The sequence below is a fragment of the Rhopalosiphum maidis genome, chromosome 2, assembly GCF_003676215.2.
Source record: "Rhopalosiphum maidis isolate BTI-1 chromosome 2, ASM367621v3, whole genome shotgun sequence".
Lineage (NCBI taxonomy): Eukaryota > Metazoa > Arthropoda > Insecta > Hemiptera > Aphididae > Rhopalosiphum > Rhopalosiphum maidis.
In genome coordinates this window covers 72403340-72427379 of record NC_040878.1, presented here as the reverse complement: position 1 = coordinate 72427379, position 24040 = coordinate 72403340, and the positions used below count along the sequence as shown (strand labels likewise).

The 24040-nt window shown below is 28.7% G+C and overlaps 1 protein-coding gene across 1 annotated transcript in view; it reads right to left on the bottom strand.

The window, feature by feature from the left end:
* The window catches only part of LOC113552008, a 32356-nt gene extending 9276 nt beyond the window's left edge, over window positions 1–23080 (bottom strand). The window contains exons 1-2 of the mRNA XM_026954649.1: window positions 21678–23080; window positions 7331–7444 (exon numbers count right to left, since the gene is read on the bottom strand). Coding sequence (XP_026810450.1) covers window positions 7331–7444; window positions 21678–23080 — 1517 coding nt within the window. The remainder of the gene's footprint in view (window positions 1–7330; window positions 7445–21677) is intronic.
* Window positions 23081–24040: the final 960 nt, after the last annotated feature.

Here is a 24040-nt window from a genome sequence, read left to right as displayed (position 1 = left end):
CGTGTTATTATTATTGTATAGTGTGTGTGTATACGCAGTGCGGTGTGGACGGGTAAACGACGATGACGACGATGACGACGACTGCGACGACGATATTATTGCGTTTGGTTCTAAAATTTCAAACGCACGTCCCTATCTAAAACACCGATTTTCGTCGTGAGGTATTTTTTTTTCATACAAAACTGATGGGTTAGCCAACGATAACAAAAAAAAAATAATAATAATAATAATAATAATAATAATAAAATATATAGCTCGCGGTTGTTTCGCACGACGACGTTATCGGGTCTTGTGATCCAAGCTGCTGCGGACGACAATTTATTACAATGAGTTGTATTCATCCGAAACTGGAACGCTATGGTAGGTATATACAGGAGTATAGGTAGGTACGTAGTAAAGTTTTCGGTCAGATAAGCATGTCTTTAAAAAAATAATAATAAAATGATACTTAATAGTTGAGAAATAAAACGTACCACAATTGATATTTGGTTCAGAACAAAAAAAAAAAAAAAAAAGCCATAATAATATTTATACGTATAGGTTAGGTACTTCAACTTTTCCGCTGCAAACTGTTGCAGTCGTAACCTGTAAATGCCGCGTTATCGATCGCTTTGTAACTTCCTACTCATAGGTAAGTGTTTACTATTCGCCATTCGGCCATATGTGTAGTCCGTGTCAACTGTGTATTATCAGTATGACATTATTTAAGTCATTGAAAAATATCATTCCCATTCACGTCACTGATGAATTCGGTGAAACCAACAAAGTCTATGATGTACACTCAAAAGGAAATTAAATTAAAAATATTATCCATTAGACAGAGAAGCTGTGAACTATGAATGATGACACGTACACAAAACACACGTACTTATACGTTGACAAGATAAGATAACCTTTTTGAACAATAACGTACAATTCAAAACCCCAAACCGTTGAGAGAGTTTTCCGTAAATGAGAAGTGTACGTAATTACCTAAATTGTTTTCGCTATCTATTTCTTTCAGTAAATTGCTCGAAAACATACACGTTAGGTTAGATATTAACTATAACGATGGCCATTTGTAATGAAGAAAATTTAGGCTGGCGAACTTAATGAAAACGACGCAACAAGTCAGATATTATTTTAGTATTTTAGTTATAAAACGTTGATAATTGTTTCGTGTTGCGTTTAACTTATCGGACCAGCGGTGGACTGGGACATAATCAGTCCCGAAAAACTGATATGATTGACCCAATTATTTAGTTATTACTTAATATCACATAAAATATCGACCCCAATAAGAAAATTAGTCCCAAATTACAACGACCCAGGTGGCGATTTCCATATCGCCAAGAGTGGACGTGGGCCAGTCTGCTTCTATAGACTATAAGATAGGTATTGACCAATAAACCTCTTTATAACCAGCCAATATGTAAATGCCCATAATGCCCAATAGCAACTAAACTTAACACTAGAAAAACAAGTAAAACAAAAAATCACTTTATTTTGAGTAACGTAAAATTAGTCTAAAAAATTGTTGTGTGACATTTAAATTAAAATTGTCTGTCTTGTCATTTTTGCATAAGGTACTTCGTTAAATATATAAACAACTGGTATTAACGTAATACGTGCGATAATATAATGGACAGATATTGCTAGGGCTATTGTATGGTATTGTCAGGTGCGTGTTTAGACTTACTTCTAGTGGGGCGACTTAATTTTTGTCTTTAATTCAGGCTCAACATTTTTGGTTATATTTAAATCATATGAATCCTTAATATTTGGTGTAGTTCTTTTTTAATACCTGTCTGTGTTTTGAAAGTTACACTTGTGTATTATTTAATTTTTCACTAAGTATGGACCCGACAAAAATCCCAATTCATAGCCACGCGTATCGTATACCGAACGCTTGAAGTTATCACAATATCACGCACCCTCGTTGTGGTGGTTTGACACGTATAAAATTAAACGATTTAATTAAAAAACACGGGCACAAATGTAGTATGTACGAATTACGACATGCGTGACCGTGAAATGGATATAATATACAGTTATATGCATTAACGCCAATATCTACGATTTTTTATATTATAACTATCTTAAATCGAGTTATTATGTGATATCTAAGTATTCTTATATTTCTATTTTTATATACATTTTTTAGGTAGCTGTAAACCCGTGAGCCGCTGTGCCACACCAAATATGTATATAATATTGGTACAATTGTTTTTAATTTTTTGTGAACTTTATACTTTTTTTTTATTAACAAAAGTGGTACTAAAACCTTCAGCAGAGTGTCGGGTATAACAGTAAAAAATTTCAACCAAATCGGTTCAGTAGTTTTCTCGGTTAGCGCGGTCGTAGAAAAACCCTTACAATTTTATATAATAGTATAGGTTTTTGTAGAAAATCAAAATTGTTAATTAATTTGATTTCGTTTATTCGTTATAAAATGATCCACATTAAAAAAAATTGAAGTGCATATCCTACTATATCTCACATAATATAATCGATTCCTTAAATACAGATTCAGGGGGGAGGGGCAATCGCCCCCTTCGCCCCCCTAAAATAATCCTAAATTGTATTATACTATTATGTAAAACGGCTAAACCGATGCGAAGCAATTTCGTTGAAGATCGCAGCATGTCTTATTGTTAATAAAGGCATCACAAGATTAATATATAAACGTATTTTAATTGTATTCAGTTTTTATTCAGGAAATTAAAATGAGTGGCTTCAAAATTATTAACCTCAGTACTTAATTAAATATTAAGTAAAAACATTTTTGAAAATTTGAATATTTTTTTTTATTCTACAAATACTATAAAAAAAAACCAGATACTTCTTTCCCAAAGATTTTCGGAGAACGTCAATGCATAATATATTACTCATACATATTTCATGTTATCTAAAATGCCTTGTCCGTATTGTAGATGGTCACCACTTCACATTGCCGAGAAAACGAACAGTGCAAGCGTGTCAGTTGTTTGTCACTCACGCCATAATAGTAATTATTACCTACTATTGCCTACTGACACGATGGCCAATATTTTGTCTTTTGTGTTGTTTCCTGCCACTATACAATAGATCCCGATTCCCCAGACTTGACAAAAAAATTTTATTTATTTTCAGTTTTAGACATATGTCATTTCCTATATATTATTATTATTAAAATTATTATGTTATTAGCTAGTATTCGTGTTTGTCTTTCTTTCTCTTTTTTCATGCCTTTGTAGTTTTTACGTACACATTTACGATTGCCGTGACATACCAAACCGTACAGTTACAATTTATTATATAGTGAAAAATATCCGAAATTCTCACGACGTATTGTAACGTACTTATTATTATAATATTATTCAATTCCGAGGACATCAACCTTGAACAAATATTTATTTATTTTCAGAACACATAACGAAATATAAACGATATCGTGCTACTGATCTTGAAACAGCAAGGTCGCCGCATTCTCAATTTAATAATATTATTGAACTCGACACTGACAAACGAACAACCGTCGTAGTAACCGTTAATCTTGACCGGAGGCAGTGCTGGTACGTATATAAATATATTAACGTTTTAATACTCGGGAGAATGAAAGTCGTGATACTTTGTCCACATAGAATATCCTATATTATAATGTTGTTTTGTGGAATACACTCGTATAATACGACTTTATAAACAGAGGGCCATAAATTAATACATTTCAAAGGAGTGATAATTATTATAATTAAACGCAGAAAGCGAAACATATTTATGTATGATTTTGAAATGAAAATGAATTGATATGTTTTTCAATATTTAGTGAATTTCAAAAAATATATGACATTTATCAGTCTAAATGATTTCACTTTTGATCCGGAAGTAAACAATTTAAAACTGGTAATGAAACAGTGAACCACAGAATTTAAAGGGAAAACACAATACAATTGGCCAGTTTTAAAAACATAACAGATTCAAATGACAACAATAAGATTCAATTAGAAAGTATATTTAAACATTTTTAATTATTACGAAATATCAAAAATAAAAATTATTCTATTATACAGATAATAATATTTGTATGGACTATTTTAATTTCATAATATAAAATTATTCCTCGTATTCAAATGATAATTTTAATAAACACTAATTATAATGTTTATTTATAACAGATATATAATGATACTGTTAACAGTTAACAGGACAAAAATGATGTAAACAAAAACTAGAATAACGTCAATAATAATGTGCGAATATTAGATAATGCAAAAAATGTATTCATTTTTTTAACATACAAGTACCTACATATTATAAAACTGTACTTCATAAAATATTTCTTACAAAAGATTTATAAAAAAACTTCATTTTAAACAAAACATTTTTTATATAATATATAAATATTATGACGTCTAACACATTATAATATATTTAACGATTTCACGATACATAGATATTATTCGCATGTTTTTGATTACATTTTATATTTTTTTTAATTGACGAAGTATTGATAATATATTAAGATTAAAATTTTATTTTAATTATAAATTACTATTATTGTTATGTATTTATACTACAGACAGAGAGCCACACTGTAAAGTATTTGATGAAACAATTACCTACAATCGGTTACATACAATAACATCATTTGTCTGAAATACATTCTTTTATTTCTTCTCACAAAAACAATTTACACCTCATTGTATCGGACTCGTACAGTAATAAGTTTTAAATGTTCACTAATAGTGGGCAAGCACATGCATATTAATCTCTTATTATAATATGATAACACGTCCGTGCTAAGTGGTCTGACATCAGCTTTCTCCATTGAAAAGAAACCACTTAAAATATCATAATAATTATGTAAACAATCACTAATTTTTCTAGTTACTCGGTTTTTTATATTTATCCTACATTATTTTTGTTATCGCCTTATTATTCCGGTTCATTTTACCGACATTAGTTTTGTGAACATTGTATTTTATATAAATCGACCACATTCGTGTACAGAAGGCTCCGCGTGACCATTGGAATAAGGTCGATTAATTGATGCACTAACAAGAGATGGTCATCAATAAGCCCAAGTGAAAGTGTGATGGACCACTAATGATAAATGACATTGGATGGTGTTATACTATTGAAAATGCGAAACCTAAAAATAATACTTACAACAGTGGTCATCGTTTAATTTTCAATTTGGACATATAATATATTTTATACTTAGCTTTTTATTCTATTGCAGTAGTGTGCAATATAATTATTTTTATATTTACTTTTTTTAGTTAATGATTAATAACTAATGCGATTTGTAAGACTCGGGTATACCGACATATAGTATACATATGTATAAAATATACATTATACTTTATACAAATTATATAATTCATGATTTAAAGTAATATCCCACTTGCTAATACTAATAATATAACACATTTATTTTATATAAGTGAGTACTTATTAAAAAGAGTTCACCTAATCATCAAATATTAAAAATAATGTACCTAATATTTAACAAACAAAAAAATATATGTAAATGCATTAATCAATAATGATGTTTAAAAAATTATCCGGATAATCTAGAAAGTTTTCACCAAATTTAGCATCTATTACAATTTTAATATTATGAGTTATGAGTGTATGACAATGTGATGACTTTTATATAAAACATTAAAATTTTAACTATAATTAATAATAAGTATAGATGAAACTGAAGTTATATAATATTTTTTAATGGACTTAAATAATATTTTATAAAAAAAACTTCATACAATACAATACAACTATACAGGGAAGTACCTAGGGTGGTTTGGGGAGTTCAGCCCCCCCCCCCGAATTTTGTTATGTTGTATTATGTGATAGTAAAATAATCTGTACAATATAATAATAAAATTAGAAAACAATTTTTGGCTTAAAACTTCTCCTGAAATTAATTTCCGTTACAGCCTAGTAACTATACGGTGGTATCTAAGATAATAAATTTCTATCGATTGTAGTTATTTAGTAATTTAGTATATCAAATACAAAGCAAGTAATAAGTTTGTTTTAAAATGTAACAACATATATACAGAGTAGAACATATGCCAGTGAATTAAAATCATCTTGACGGATGTAAAGTTTAGTTTCAAATATTTTGAATATAATAAATAAGTTACTAAGTTTACTGTCAAAAGGGGTAAATTATAAATTGAGATTAGCTTATGACACAACACGTCTAATATTTAACGTGTTTTATTATAAGCTAATATTTATTAAAATTGTTATTCTTATATTATAGATACTATATAATATTATATACTAAAAATTTCACTTTTTGTTACTCAGAATATGTGTTCAAAAGAGTTTATTAGATAATATACTTTCGTAATATAATTAAAATATTTTAAGAATATTTACCTATTAAATTATCTATATTTCTATATCTTAGATTACAATGTGTATTTTTTTCATAGCAAGAACCTAATCTAACCATATATATTTATCTCTCTGCTTATATATTATACTTATTGCTATACAAACACAATTAGTATTAATTAATTTTTTTAAATAATATTTAATTTAAAAAGTATAAATAAATATTATTATTCTATATAAATTGATCTATTATAATACATAATCAGTATAATATTATTTCTGTAACATAAAACGTGTAATTCATTTCTGTATAAATACGAAATTGATGTAAATGTCACTTTACATATTTTTAATATTATAAAGAGTACTGATGCTAACTCAAAATAAAAAATTGAATAATTTATTTATAACATTATGTACAAAGAAGTGTACGGAATTATTTTCCTGAATTAAGACCTTAAGGATTTTTTTTTTTTATTATTGGTGTACAAATATATTTTTATGTGCCAACCACGTACTCCAATTAACATTCCAATTTGTGATCGTTTAACCGTGCAAATATATTCGTATCATTAACCAGGACAAAATATTTATCTTCTTGTAATAACGCAAACGTCATAATTAACTATAGAGTTAAATTAGAACCATCGAAGTGTATATAATAACCAATCTGACATCAAACTACGGATTGCCTTAAAGTCAAAATTGAATTCTTACCTCTCTTACTCCTCCCCACCCTCTTCATAATAATCCATGTTGACTTGATTTTCGGGAATCTCCGATTATCAAATTTAACCTACTTACAGACGTAACTACCTAAGTCAAAGACCATAGACTATTACAAAGATCATTTTGACAATGGTATGACTATGTTCTTGGATGATATTTTCTTCAAATAAAAATAATTACATTGAATAAATTATGATGTCCCTAATATTTTCCTATTTATCCTAAACAAATAAGGTCACCCTAAAAAAAATATAAACTATATTAAATTTAGTTAAAATTAATAGTTATATACCTGGGGAAAAGCCGATCACAATTCAATCTCCGCCATCCGTGAGCCGATTCCTTGATTAGATGCTCCAGCGCTCTCTCGACAGGAAATTCACCCATCATTAAACGTAAACCCAAGCTAAAAAATAAACATCACAAATTGAGTAAAAAAATAGATTTCATATTATAAGAAATTTAATTTAGAAAAAAAAAATGTCTGGAGGATACATAATAATGTTATTATTATTATTGACATCAGACCATATAACGTAAAAATATATGGTTATTTTATTTCATTAAATAAATAATATTTTAACTAAAAATAAAAATCTAATATTCTCGAAAATAAACAAATATAATTGATAAAAGGTAATAATTTGATAATTCCAATCATTCATAAGTATTTAAAAACGTGTATACGTGTAAATCCCTGCTACAATTTAGTTTATTGATTGAGGTTTGTGCATTTATTATTTTTTCCTCGTAAAAATTTTAAAATTTATAATTGACATGTTTAATAATTTATCATTACAAAAATGTTTACAATGCATAAATGAATAATATTTAGGTAGTTCACGTTGAATAATTACCTATAGTTGAAGAACCTACATATACAGTCTCAACATTATACGATACGATTTTTGTTAACGCCTTCTCCGACTGTTTCGTTAGTATTATTATTTGCTATAATAATATGTTAATATCGTATTATACAATATTTATATCTAAAACCAATAATAAATATCCCGTAGACTATTTCCGGTCATTACATTATACTTCATCAATGCTAAATATATTTACAAAAAACAATATTTTGTCACCATGACCCTCATTTCCCTTGAGGATAATAATATTATTTACGCAACAATATGATGATATGCGTTCCAGACTTACTGTTTATCTACCACCATACGCAAAAATAATATCATGTACTGTACACTGTCGGTATGGCCCATCCGTGATCGGCGATCACGATTACCCCGGGTTTTACTTTTATATGTAGTGTGGGCCTCTAACGACAAAATTCAAACTTTTAAATATCGAAATGTCTAACTGTGATACTATTATTTCGTATATTAATGCTTATTATTAAATACACGTTAATTTGGTATATCGTAATAATTCATACCAACTTCAAACAACAATAAAATATTTTAATCAACCCGATAATTATTTATTTATTTATTAAACGCTTATGTAGGCTCAATTGTAGTACATAACTGTTACTTTTAATAAAGAATATTATCTATACATAATATATATATATATAAATATTGTATAATTTAAGATTAGACTATATAAAAAATAGAGACTTATATTAATTCACTGTAGCTCATATTTATATTTTTATACAATTCTCAAACTTATATAAATTGTATTTACCTATATTACACTCGAAATTCAGTGATACAAATTTTAATTTATATTTTTATCGTTTTGAATGATACTTTTTTTCGTATTAAGTATTATTTTGTTAAACAGTGAACCTGATATTGAATATTTGTCCAAACACAAATTGCACTGCACACGTTTATATTGTTAGTAACCAAATACAACTATAATAATGATAATGTGACATTTACTATATTATTATACGATAATATAGCACGAAATTGTGTGCATCGACGCCGATGGTCGCGTGCATAATTGACCGCCGTAGTCGCGGCCCAGTCTCATCTTCGTTATATGTGCGACGAATAATTTCCAATCGAAAAAAATCGACCGGTCATTGTTTGAGCTCCATTTGGCTACGGTCCATTAGAACAGTCTTATATTATAATATTATGTCAAAGCGACGGTTTGGAACGCAAAGCTGCGTTCATTCTATATACCGTCATATTAAACAGAATGTGCTATATACAGGGTGATCCGTTTAGACTGCAACGCTAATTTTGTGTGTTGCAATTTAAAAAAAAAACCACCATAATATTATATCAAAAGTGTAAAGTACTTATAACAATTTATGAGTTATCACCATAAATTATATGAAAAAAAATCATATTATATATATATAACCGATTAAAACGTATACGAAGGAATACAAACTGCAGGTCACGACTCACGTGTAAGATGGTCCTCGCTAGTAATTTCATTCTGAACTTCAGAAGTGTACCAATTATAAATTATTCGTTGGCAAATTTCATATAATAAGTTATACATTTAATTTGATAGAATCTATAACAGTTTAAAACCAAACACTACTGCAAAAACATTTTTTTACGAAAATTCGATGTTACAAAAATGCTTTGGACTGTATAAAAATATTTTAATTTTTTTTCTCTATCGACTGAGAAAATTATTGTAACGGGTAAGCTACGAATCATCACACGTTGTATTTGCTCGACTTACACACGAAGCACAATGGGCTCGATTTCGATAAAAAAAAAAAAAAAACAAGTAACGATAATAAAATAATATCATAACAACTTGGTATGAGTTTTTTTTATTACCAATCATAAATTATTGTTTTTTCCTCTTTTTCTTCATTTTTTTACATAATCTTGGCACCCACTATAATTCACATATCTACTGTAGATGTACTCATCATTGGCACCACAGAACATTGTTGTTACGATAACGGTAAGTGTATATTATTATTATTAGAATCGCTGCAAGGAGTTCTCAGTTATTTTCACGTGAATCATTATCATTTAATACTGTTAAAGTACAGGTGCTGTATGAATATTGTTGACATAAAACCACTATATATAGTAGTTCATGATGACATTGAACATTTTCGTTCTTATAATAATATACGTCTCAATAAACAACAAAACAGGATCAATCGTGCAAATGACAAATTTGTAGTGTTTCTAGGAAATTGTTCACGGTTTAAATGTTAATTGGATACGTTTTATCGTAAACACAAAAATTCGTAAGAAACACAAACTGTTGTTTTTTAAATAAATCGACCTGCTTAATAAATAGTATAATAAACGTAGTATAATTTCGTCAATTCGGATGAACAAATAGGACGATCAAAATCAAGTTCTCGAATTTAGAAAATACTTAGTGAATTATATTATATATATACGAAATTTTGTATACATCAAACTAATTTGTCTTGATAATTCAGTGAATATGTTTACATGCAATTTTTAATTGATATACATTTTGAATTTAAAATTTAAAATGTTATGTACTAATACAGTGTAATATATCATATTACATTACATATATTAATATATATTTTTTTTACTTAAATCAAATCTTCAAAAATTAAATAATTTTTTAATGCAAATCTACACTATAATATTACTCAAATAATTTATTTTTTTGACCAGAATTCAAACAAATATTAAAACTTCGATGATTTTATTAAAGTAGTAAAAGGTTGGTTAATCTTTATATTTAAAAAAAAATTGCAATTATATTAATTTGATTTTAGAATAGTACCGATATAAGAATAAATATATTTCACATAACAATGTGCGGTATTATTGAATATAAAATTAATAATTACAGCGAGTGTTGGGAATAGTCTAATTCTAAAAGAAACGGTTATTTAGGCCTAGTTAATATTTTTTTAAATAAATCTTATAAGTTTTAAGTTAAAGCTATAAAGAATGAGAAACTAATAATTAAATTTTAACTTTTAGTTTGATTAATCAAAGGTTGCTATATAATTATTAAAATTAATTAAAACTAAACTAAAGAAGACATAGAGGTAAATCACTGATCAAAAATTATAACTTTGTATATAAAATCTTCCAAAAAAAAAAAACGTAAAAATAATAACAATATTATTGTTTTTCTTCTGAAATTCAAAGTCTGGAAACTTCTAAAAATTAATTAAATATAAATAGATAAATATATTAAATATACATTCAGTTTTGGTAGTTTTTTTTATATGCATAAAATAATACATGTATAATACTTTAATGCACGATTAATTATCTTTACTTTTATCCAGATGATTATTATTTATTATTCTTCCCGTATTTATAAGTACCAACAAGTTATAATACCCAATCTATACTCAGGTATCTCTATTTTAAATTATAAAAGTATAACATAATGCTTTTATCATTTATAAAATTTAATATACGATGAAATACGTCCAGAAAGTAAGTTCCATTTGCCATTAGACAATAAAATCAAATATAATAAATATTCAAAAAACTAAATGTAATTTGAACATTAAGTAGAAATATAACATTATTATTCACATAGATTCCGCCACTTTTTAGATAATTTTCACAACGGGGTACTAATTTTTGTATTCCATAAACATAAAAAGATATTACCTGTAATTACAATCAATTACAGCGGAATTTTCAATTTGTTTATTCATTTTAAACACTCACTCGTATCGAAAAAAATATATATCGCTGACACGATAAAATTAGAAATCTGAACTTTCTAGACTTTCAATAAATATCGAATTATTTAATTTGGACATTAAAATAATATGTTTATTGTATATTGTATATCTCCTATAAGTGTTAAATATGCATTACAACGCTAAGTGGTTGATTCATTTATCAATATATAACTATGTGTTAAGTATACCCATTTGTATAAATTATTTTTTATTGTAATTATTATTTAGTTATAAATTATTTACTAATATACAGGCTTGCGTTTAAATAAGATAGGTATTAAAGTAAGAAATCAAAAAATTATGAACCATTACCTACTACGGTTAAGTAAATAGATTTTTAAATTGTTCGCGCTCGTGAAAATAGAATTAATGTTGTTCTAATCAGAAATCGGAATAAGACCAGAAAATATAATTTTAAATACAACAATATTAAACGGTGGGCTAAATGAATAACTAAAGACGTGGTAAAATCATAATAATTAATACGTGTATAAATATATATCGTTAACAACGTTGTGCAGTTTAGGTAACGTGCGGTTACACGCGGTGAAACGGTATTATAAAGTTTAACGATGTGCTTATTTCAATACATGTACCCGTACATTATTGTTTAAACTATAATTAGAACCGTAGACCGTTGTTAACAACACGGGCTACATAATTCGATGGGTGGGTATAATACAAATAAGGATTATTTTATAATTTTCCTAGCTTTTCTCGCAGCGGAAACTCTTCAGCCATTTTGCACCACAGACAATCATAACACCGTCTTATTGCGCGGTAATATTAATATTCAAAATGTATTCATGATCGTTAAAATCAAAAATGCAGCGGACCCGGCGGACGCGCGACTTTGGCAGGGATGACGTGAAGTCGGGAAAACGCGTATTTCGACCGGTCAAAGAGCGAGCACAATCTATGTGGGTACCTTTTATCTGTATATGTACGTACAGCGAACTTTTCCTCGCGTCGCGGCCGGAAGCGAATTGATCGCCTTTCGAGGACCCGTTATTCGCACACATCGGGCGATTTGCCAACGACTTGTTTGTCCATGTGTACGCGCGGCTTTCGGTCGCTCGATTTCCACGCCTTCCCCCCCCCCACAACCACCCCCTTGCTATTTTAACTTCGAGTCGACAAAGTGAAGTTTTTATTACTTTAAGTACGTACGTACTCGTGTGTGCGTGTGTGTGTGTGCAAATTTGTTTTTTTTATATATCTATCTTGTGTACCGCGCGTAAATCTCGACACAACACTTTGGCTGCGGTTGGTCGCGTGGTTCCGCGCCATCCCACCGCCATACCCCGTCGAGGGAACCACCACCGTCGTCACTTAAATAAAATATTATATTATGTTAATGTTATGATAATAGTATAAAAGCCAGTAATTATATTTCTCTGCGGAAGACGTGAGCCGCAAAACCTTGCCATGGGATAAGAAATATAACACTGGTGCAGCCGCTGTCATAATTAGTAGGTAGGTACCTATACCTATAAATCGTTAATTAAAATACAATTATTCGTATAGCCATGCGGTGTTACAATATATTTTGCGCGTTAAGTATAATTTACACACACGTAAACCGCGATTTTTGGCGGTGCTCTCCTAGCCGGTGCATATTATAATAATATCACAAATATTGTACCAGCTATTTTAAACGGTTAACGCCACGGTGCGCGCCCCGGTCGTGACCAAAAAGACGAACAGCGAAAAAACAACAACAAAAAACCGACTGTATCCGACCAGAAACGAACGTCTTATTTCCCAACTCATAACGACCCGCAGGAATAAAACACCGTAATAATTTTTGATATCTTTCCACGTCAAATTTTCCGTTGTATAATATTATTATTATGGTTTGTGCGTGTGTGTACGTAGGCACGATGATGATAATAATAATATGTTCTCTAATAATAAAAAAAAAAAAATGATAATAATAATAAACACGACCGTTTTAAAGCACGATTTTCTAGAGGAATCCGTTATTCCCAGCTCGTTAAACGTCTTTATAGTCGGATCATATAATGACGTCCAATTTAGCACTGTGAAACCCTGCGCGGACGTAAATTGTCTTTGGAGTCAAAAAACCGTGAAGTGTGTTATACATACACACACCACACACACACATTCCACGTGCATATGCACAACAATGTATTATATTATAATATGGTTAGAATATTGTACTATAGGTACATGTTATGTATAATATTATATATTTTGTTTATTATTATTATTTTTTTATTATTAACTGCTCTTGCCTATTTACCGTCATCACGCGTCACATGACCACGTAAATAACCAGTTAATCACTGTAACGGTCAAAAATCACATGTGCAACGAATTTTGAAAAAACAACATATTGTAATTAGTGTTTACTGTTTACCAACTCCGTTTTATCACGGTGCGTTTTTCCTCTTCGCTGAATAGTTACGCGTAACTGTTTTTCATCAATTAAAATAAAGTATCTCTAATAATTATGGAGGTAGGAAAAATCTAAAAAATATTATTATGCTAATTTAGTTATAATAGTTTAATTGTAACCCTCAACAATAATGATATGTATCGTTTACATTAAATGCAATTAATTTGGCGTCAAGTAAATGGAATAAAAAAACTATTATTTCGTTTTTACATGAATAAAATTGTCGTAACAATAGCAGATCGAGAAAAATGATTTCGTAAAATCAGTAATATACACAATGACAAGAACACTGCTCTCGTAATCGTATAATCTCGTGATTCATAAGCGATTTAAAAACAGCAGTATCATTTTTAATTAATTTGTCATTTATTAACTGCTGAAAATTTATTGTATTGTATCATCATTATTATTATCATTGGACATGATTATGTTGATTTTCAGTAAAATAAGCTGTAAATCGTGTAGAAATCATATAGCAATATATAAAATAATAAAAAACTACAATGAAAATGACAGTTTTCATTAATAATGTATGAAGATTATATTCAGTTAAAATATGTGGACATCATTGTATGGTATCTACATACCAACGTCATGTATTTTAAAGGGAATCACAGCATGTTATTATACCTATATCATGACTAGTTTCTCGAAATGTAATATCTCTATATTATACATTTATATGTCACATACTGACCATTACTATCGTCATGTACATGTGTGAATTTCATTTCGATTACCTATCTACAATAAAACTGAATAAATAAGTAACCTAACCTTCAAGATGAATCATATTTGTAAAATTAAAAAAACCGATTTCCAGTCAAAGTAAAATTTATATTAACTATTATTTAGGTAAGTATATAAACTGTGTCCTGTAGCTATGGGAGATAAAATTACGACTTTTTTCATCTCACCATGGTTATTCTGTTATTCAATTATGTTGATGTTCATAGTTTTATGAATAAACATCATATTAACATTTTATATATACCTTAAATTGTTTTTAAAATTATAAGTTAAACAAATTAACCTATGATTATACTTGACATTTTGGACTATAGTTTTCATATAATAAAGTACTTAATATAATATGTTATTATAGTTATTTACGTTTTTATAATATTTATGCACGAATGTCTAAATGCCTTTTAAGTCTTAATTAATATTCATTAATCGTTATAAAAAGCAACGTATTATTATTTAAGTATTTTCAGCATTATTTACTATTATTTATAATAAAATAATAATATACATAAAAAAATATAATATATTAATATTAGTATTTCAAATGAGTATATAATATAAATAAATAAAATCAATTTTTTTTTTTATTTTCAAAACATTTTAATTAACTTAGTTTTTAATGTTTAAAAAAAATACACAACTTATTATTTTTTTTCTTAAAAAACGGGAATCATTTATTAATATTATGTTAAAAGAAACTTATTACATTACATTACATTGAAAAAGGCGGGAAACCTAACGTGGTCCAAAAAAAAAAAGTACTTAATGACCCAAAAATGACCGAAATCCAATTTTATAGAATAACCGTCATTATTCACAAATAATACAAGTATTTCCAACCCTTTTATTGAGACTTTTATTGCCAGAAAAACAATTTAGTGACTTCAATAAGGGATTTTTTTTTTTTTTTGTTCTTATTGAAAAAATCAAATCCTTTCATTCAAGTTTTTGAGAAATTTGGTAAGTACCTACATAACTATATGGATATACCAACAAAATATCATGTAACCAAAACATTTTTCTACTAATATAAGTAAATCAATACACTAAAAAGAAATAATATCGACAGTAAAATATTGCACAGACAAAATGTCGTCAGTATAAAATATAGGAGAAATGTAATAAATTATAATGTAATTCCCTCATCTCTGGTATATATAACTCAAATTCAATGTTAATAAATATTAAATAGTTTGCATACTTTTTAATTAATATTATAAAAATATTATAAGATTAGTAGTAGTAGATATAATTATAGAATTTAAAATCAAAAATAATTCATAATATCAGTAGTTATTAAGCATTAGTTATACTTGAATAGTTCAAATTATGTATATTGTATTATAATAATTATAATTATTTTATATTTTATACCAACATTTTGTCTGTGCAATATTTCAGTACCTAGTGATATTTTGATTATACGATATTTTTTCGTTGGTACATAAAATGTAACTGGTGTTAAACTCGATAAAAAAATATATGATAAATATAACGAGTTAAAAATTGTTTATCAATTATCACAAACTGCATATTATTTGCCACTGACAGTAAATGCAAAAAAAACCAATTCTAAGTTAAAAGTACTAGTAATTTTATATTACATACAAACAACTACGAGTTTCTATCTTACCTCTACCGTGGGATAATCATATCTTATTTATAGTATTACTTTATAGTAGAACTATTTAACTACAATCATAACGATATTATTTTCGTATAAAGAATATGTAAAATATATCATAATTAGTATTTAATATCAGTTAATCGTGATTTTATAATATCCACTATATCCATTCTATACTTTAAATATTGAAAGATCATTACCATTGAGTGAACACGTAGGTACAATTATTTTTGGCTTTGCAAATAATTTAAATATGAATCTTTATAAATTTTTTTTATTAATGTATGTTTGAATATATAAAATAAATGAATTACTTAAACCTTATCAAAATTACCTAATCTGATGACTATTATAACATAAACGTGATAGTATATTTGGTGAATAACTGTATATAAAATATTGATTATAATATTATTATATCTCTTATCAAAATAATTGCATTAATAATATTAGGCATTAGATGTTAGTAAAACTAAACCAAAAAGTTAAAAACAAAATGCAGAATATATATTTGATATCTATTATAAATAAAATAAACATTCTTCTCCCTCCATCATTTATCTTGGTATATAAAAATGTATATATATTTATTAACTTGATTTTCAAATGTATAAGCTATGTTAATACTTTTTCAAGATCCATTTTATTACAATAATAATTTGATAAAATGAATCAAAGTTCTAATCTTAAGAAGACGTTGTACCCGTATGTGTTGCCTCCGTTTTACTATCGTATTAAATTTGTGTTCAGAAGAATACATTTTATGTTATTTACTTTGATATTTTCAAACTTAAAGGTAAGAATATTATCCAGGACATCACATAGGGTTTTACTGATATTTTTATTTTAAACTGAATTATGATCGCTTCAAAAATTTAATATTTTACTTAGCTACGTATTGCCCTAGATAATATTTTATCTTTAAGTTTGATAATAGGTAAATCTTTAGTATATTAAAGCAAACAGCATAAAGTGGATTTTGCTGAACGTAAATTTGCCACGATGTGCAATAATTAGACAGACTCAGCACATGTGGATATAACATCCTCTTAAAATGTCATATCAAATATAGGTAATGTCAAAAATAAATTCTATCCAAAGAAATCTAAATTTAAATAACCTTTTAGTTAATGTTATAAGGTTTAAGGTATATTTTAAATTGTATTAATGTTTTCTGCTTAAATAAACATTTTTTATTTTGTAAAAAACAGTAATATTGACTTATCTAATGACAAATTAAATTCTAAAGCACTTTCATACATTAACATAAAGAATAAAAAATAAAATTACTTTTTTAAAGAATGGAAAGAAGTAATTGACATTTAAGAGATTTTGTAACAAATACTTTGTTGACATTAATTCATCAAAGACAACTGTGATAAAAAAGGAATGTCTAAAAATTATATTTCTCAAGTACAATTTGTGATCACTTTTGTTTGTATACATGAACTATTCATGGTAAAGCATTTTTAATTTTTAAAATTACAGCCTCCAAATAATTAAAATATATATAGTGTATAATATAAATCATTATAAGATAACTGAATACCTTTAGCTCATCTAGTCCTCTGCTATGCTTAGAATTTAAAATACTCTAAATAGATAAATGTGATAATTTATAACCGTATATGCCAATAACACCGTGTAAATATTTTCGATCAGATTTATAATTCGATCGCTCTATATATGATACGTAATAATATCTAACATGTACATTGTACATACTACATACCTATAGGGTTACGGTTAATGACTTACTGGTCTACATAATAAATTATTATTATTATAACTAACTTCGGTAAAGGCTGTCCATACACAAAATATATTTTGTAAAAGTATTGTACGGGCACTAGTGGTATTTAACTTAGAACAAAATTGAATAAAAAAAAATATAAAATAATCGGTCGTGTGGAAAAAAAACGATAGATATTTTTATCTTAAGGATTTTAAAGACATTGGCATTTTTACGTCAACATTGTAAACAATAAAATATTGTGTTTTGAAACTCCGTCGCCATTGAGTTTCCACCTGATTAACCGCTATATAATATAAATTATAACGTTGCAGTTTCTTCACAATGCTAATGAACGTGCATAATAATTCCCCATTAAACACTCCGACATAGAACGACGATCCTATTTTGCTTTATTTGTCCCAACAAAAAGTATTTTATACAATTCATACGTGCTCGATTTTTTTGCACCAAAGGAGAAAACGATTGTAAATATACATAAAACCGGTGCCGTGGGTGTTGAGAATTGCGGAAACATATTTCAAAAACTCATTTAGCACAAACGCACCTATCTCCTATACAGACGAGTTTTAAAATGCATTGTTTCGTAGATGTTTAGAATGTAATGTGTTTTTAAACGTGTTTGAAATTTCCGTGTACGGCGATTATGAAAATACAATATGGATCTGTGTCAGATTCACATTGTACGGAGATCAATGAACATAGGTGATGTATTTGCATGTTTGGCCACCATGTCAAATATCAAAACTGCGGATTTAAAGTACTGACACAAAACAGTTTTTAAAAACTAATTAAAAAGAAAATTTGTATACAGTGAAAAACTGATCTCATATACGTGAAATACCTACCCAATATACTTCCAAAAAAAAAGTACTGACTCAAGAGTCAGAGTATTTGTAATATTCCCCTAAACACAGCAATGTCGGACATAACTTTAAGTACTCATAAGATTACTGTGATGCTATCAGCTTAACGCGCAATTGGATTTAATTTTCTCGCAAAAGTGATACAAGACGATAGTTCCATTGTCCGTATTTCATATTATCGTCGTAAATCCAACACAAAAATCTTTATATTATAAATTATAATCACAATTATCGTATAAACTACCGGTATACATATTATACTTTCTTTTTGTAACGCCAAATTAATGATCACATTAACATCAGATAAATTTCAAAAGTCACAATATTCGAAAGTTTTGTACAGTCATGCATAGAACATATAGTGTCCAACGTTCCTATATCTAATAACTTTATCCCATAAAGTATTTATAATTGAAATTACGTATTAACTGTTATAGTGACTAATATCAAAAGCTTAACACGACAAAGACTACCAATTTAATACATATTGGACTCATAGAAATTTTAGGAATAGACTATTCGATAATAAAGTCTTATTACGGACACGTGTTAAGAGGCGCGATTTTGCAGAAATTAAAATACAGCGGAGCACTGGAACCACGTAAGCCATTAAGTCCCGACCTTGAACACAAATAATTTAAACATAAGCCCTAAATCAGGATATTATAATATCAAAACTCCTAGTATCATTATGGTAAATTTTCTATTTTGTAAATTGATGAGAACCGAGAAATTTGTCATAGTTGACAGGATTTTGAAATAAATGAGAATACTTAAAGCGTAGAAAAAAATGTTATTATTATTCATTTTGTAAGTAATACTAATGACTTGCAATAACAGGACGAATTGAAGTCTAAAAATAGAACATGTGAAATCTATCGACTCATTCAAATAGGTATTTATAGACATATAGTAGTATATATGATATACAGTAGTCACTCGATAATTCGAAATTCAGGGGACCAAGTTATCACTATAAATAAGTATAAGTTAAAATAATGTTTTAATTTTTATTATTATTATTATTCATTCTTTATTAATAATATACATTTATTTCTAATATAGGTATTTATTATAATAAATGTAATAACATTTTAGTATATAATAACTAATAGTTTACATAATAGTATAATATTATCATTATTAGTTTTAACTTTTATGTAGAATTAATCGTTTTTAATATTCAAGTTTACTACTTAGTTAACTATACAAGGCTTAGACCACACATAATTATCTTTAAAAAAATATCTGATCAAGATACTATTTATATTAAAATGATTTGTTTGCCTCAAAAATATGCGGCCCAGTTTAAATAAATCAACTCTATTTTTTCAAGTTTTTAAACTGGTTTAATTATTTATTTATTCATCTGATCATTCTTAAAAGTTTACTTATTAGTCAATAAAACTGAAACAAATAATCTTAACTAATTTAAGTTATTTTTACTTAACAAAAAATTGACATCCTACTCGAAATCCGTATTCTTCTAATTTATTAATACACTCTTAAGAAACCAATTTTTAATCTAAGTAGTATCTTGATTTAGTTTAAGAAGCCTTTTATAAAATATATTAAATACGTTAAGTAAAAATGTATCTGCTTTTTTTTTATAAATTATTTATTCCCATATAAATGAGAAAAAATTAACGTAAAAATGCCAATTGATCCTTAGACCGAAATTTTAAAAATAAAATTAAAATACACGATGACAGTACAAAAAATAAACTGACTTCACAAAAGTAGAAAATACGTTTGCAAGTCTTATTCAACATTTTGTACTAAGATAGATATGTAAAACTATTATAATATTATATTTAATTCAAAAAATCAAAAATATGATATCTCATAAGAAATATTAATTATTAAATTATGCATTTGGACCAAAAAAAGTGTAAACAAATCAGCATACATTTACTATGAAACAAAAATACTCAATTTTAATATAACAATATATTATATGTACAATATACATATCACAATAAAGAGTGGCTAAACGTCCACATTTTGGAAATTTTATCGACTTTTAAATTTGAATTCTCCTTTTCGAAATTTCCCGATTTTGTCTGACATTCACGGAAATTGTATTACAAAATTAATTTGTATTATAAAAATTAATAATTTGTTATCTAAAGTCCGTGGTTTTCGTAAAAATATTTGACTACATTGAGACAATTTATTACTTATTATTAAATTACAAATACATATTATTATCTATAAATACTAATATTCAAATTTTGTATTAATTAAAATTAAAATTAATTAGCAAAATGATTTAAAAAGTAAGTGTTTTATAATTTAAGACGTTAGTAATTATTAAAAAATTAAAAAACGTCCTCCTTTAAACAGGGAAACTATAGTCACAATAATATTTACGTATTAAATAGTAATTGAAATTATTGCTACCATATAAACAAGTATAATAAATTCGTTCTATTTTTATTTAAATCTATTGTTTATTATTTTATACTAATAATTTTGAGTTTATGTTTATATCATTGAAAGAATATCCAAATTATAGTATTTAATTATTTTAAAATGTGGAACAAAGTCAATGTAGAAAAATTAATTTTTCTTTTATAAAGGATTTTATTAAAAAATATTGTTATTAATTTAATAAAAGTGTTAAAATTTACCTGTTCATCTTTGCTAAAAATCCATAAGGCCCGTCTAGTTTAGCAGTCTTGTCTAGATTTCGACAGTATAACGTCCAAATACAATCCAACGATGATCCACTAGCTGTGGGGTTATCACCCACGCTTTTTCCCTCGGCCTTGGCTGCTCGAGAGCTACTCCTGTACGCCCTACTCAGATTAAGTATTGCTCTTAAACCACCATTGACAAATTCCATCAACTCGGATACGAATCCTTTGGGGTTTCTGTCTCGACGGTCGTCCGATAACACTCTCGAATTGGCCGACCGCAGTTGTTTCACACGGTCGGGAGGCAAAAACAGCGCATTCAATGCCACCACGTCCGGGTCGTTGAGCATTTGCTGCCCGGCTTCTGCGTCTTCGTTAAGGGCAATTTGCTGTACGTTGTGCAACAGAAAAAGATCGATGGCCAACAGTCCAAACGAAACTAGGCTGGCGGCGGAATCGTTAGCGGCAGCTGGATAAATTAGGCTAGCTACGGGAGTGTCGGCAGCTACATCACTGGTGTTGGCGTACATTTCACGAAGCTTAGACAATACGATTGTGGCATTTTTTGTGTACAGTGATTGATTAACAGCGTCGACCATTTGAATCCATTGAGTCTGGTTCTTCCGGATGCCTGACTGTGCCAACCAATCGCGGACATCCTGTAACCTTTTCCGTAAAAACGTAAACACTGGATTTACGGCTTTCTCATCTGCGGGCGTTACGTCCTCGAACTGGGGATAGAAATAAGGATATTCCTCGCTTTCACTAGTGCCCGGCGGTCGAATGTCTTTTCCTGGCAATCGGATTGGGTGTTCTTTAAGGTAGGAGAACGCGGGTATGGGGTTAAACTTTTGTGTGTCTGGCTGCTCACTCACGTAGTAAGGTTGAAATCCTTGCGACGGCTCAACCTCGTCTTCGGCCTTTCCTTCCATTTCAGACCAATTCGGATACACTACCTCACTCTTTTTTCTCACTCCGTTCACCCTGGACGGCTCTATGGTCTCCTCCATCGGGCTCACACCGTCGTCGAGCTTAGCCTCGACTCGCGTAATCGGAGTGGTCGGTTCGATTTTGGCCATTTTCTCGTGTTCGACTATTTCGATCCTACCTTTTTTGTTCTTTATGCTCGTAGTGGGCATCGCGTCATAGTCGGCCGTTGGGAATACGGACTTGGCCGTAGTTACCTCGTAGTGGTGTCTGTGCACGTTAGGGACCGCGTGTATAGGTGGCTGGTACACAGCCGCCGGCACATCCGGCCTGCTATTCATGCCGAGCCACAGCGTCATCCCGATGAACGACACAGTGATGAGTAACCCACACATGGCCACCAACACCCAGCATCGGCCCAGGCACGACGACCCGGAATCATATTGCTTGTCACGCATCTCGTAAAACATCACGAACTAAACAGTACACCGGTCCGGTCGATAGCGGAAGACGGAATGTTCATCGGATGGTGCACCGGAACGAGACTTGGTGCCAGCCGAGCGTTTTTGGTGGCGGGGATAAACGTCCGTCGACACTGCGACCGCCACCACCGCTTCGCTATCGCCACTGCCACAGACAGTGCCGCTGTCGTTAACGTCATCGATGATGAAACGGTTTTCCGTCACACAAGTAGATCATCGCACGCGGTTGTCATTCGACCATTGTTTTTAATACGAAAGAAAAGAAAGAACGATAGAAAAAACCTCACGACGATGATAAACCGATGGTTAAAAATTTCCTCGACCTAATTTGTGCAGGACGGACGGGGAAAGTTGAACGAATAATGCACAGACGCAGGATATTGGACATTACAGACAACCGGATGACCATGTGAAATGGCTACAATTTTCGAATAAAATATTGCGGTAGACACGATGAAAATTGTACTTGAAACATATTTTTCACTTATTTGTATTTATTTTTAATTCGTAAATGTCACTATAAACTATTAAACTACGGTCTGTATTTTAGTAGAAAAATTTCGACTAGTTAAAAAAACTTATAAAATACCGTAGCAGTGTATCGTACATTAATATAATAATATGTAGTACTAATAGTTACATATAAATAATAATTAACAAGAATAACTATTAATATTGGGCAGTATAAATAATATTTTAAAGTAACCACACTAAACCAGCGTTTAGATTCATTAGCGATGAATTATAATATAATGATTTATTGTGTGAGTAATAATAATACAAGTATTAGTATTCTGACATGTTCCATTTGATCATTATAATATTTATCCGATTAATAAAAAATAAATAATGATTATTTTATAATTTAATATTTACTATTTTTTTTATATAACAAAATATTAAAACATTCATAGTGAAAAAAAAATTATTAGACTCACTACTCTCATC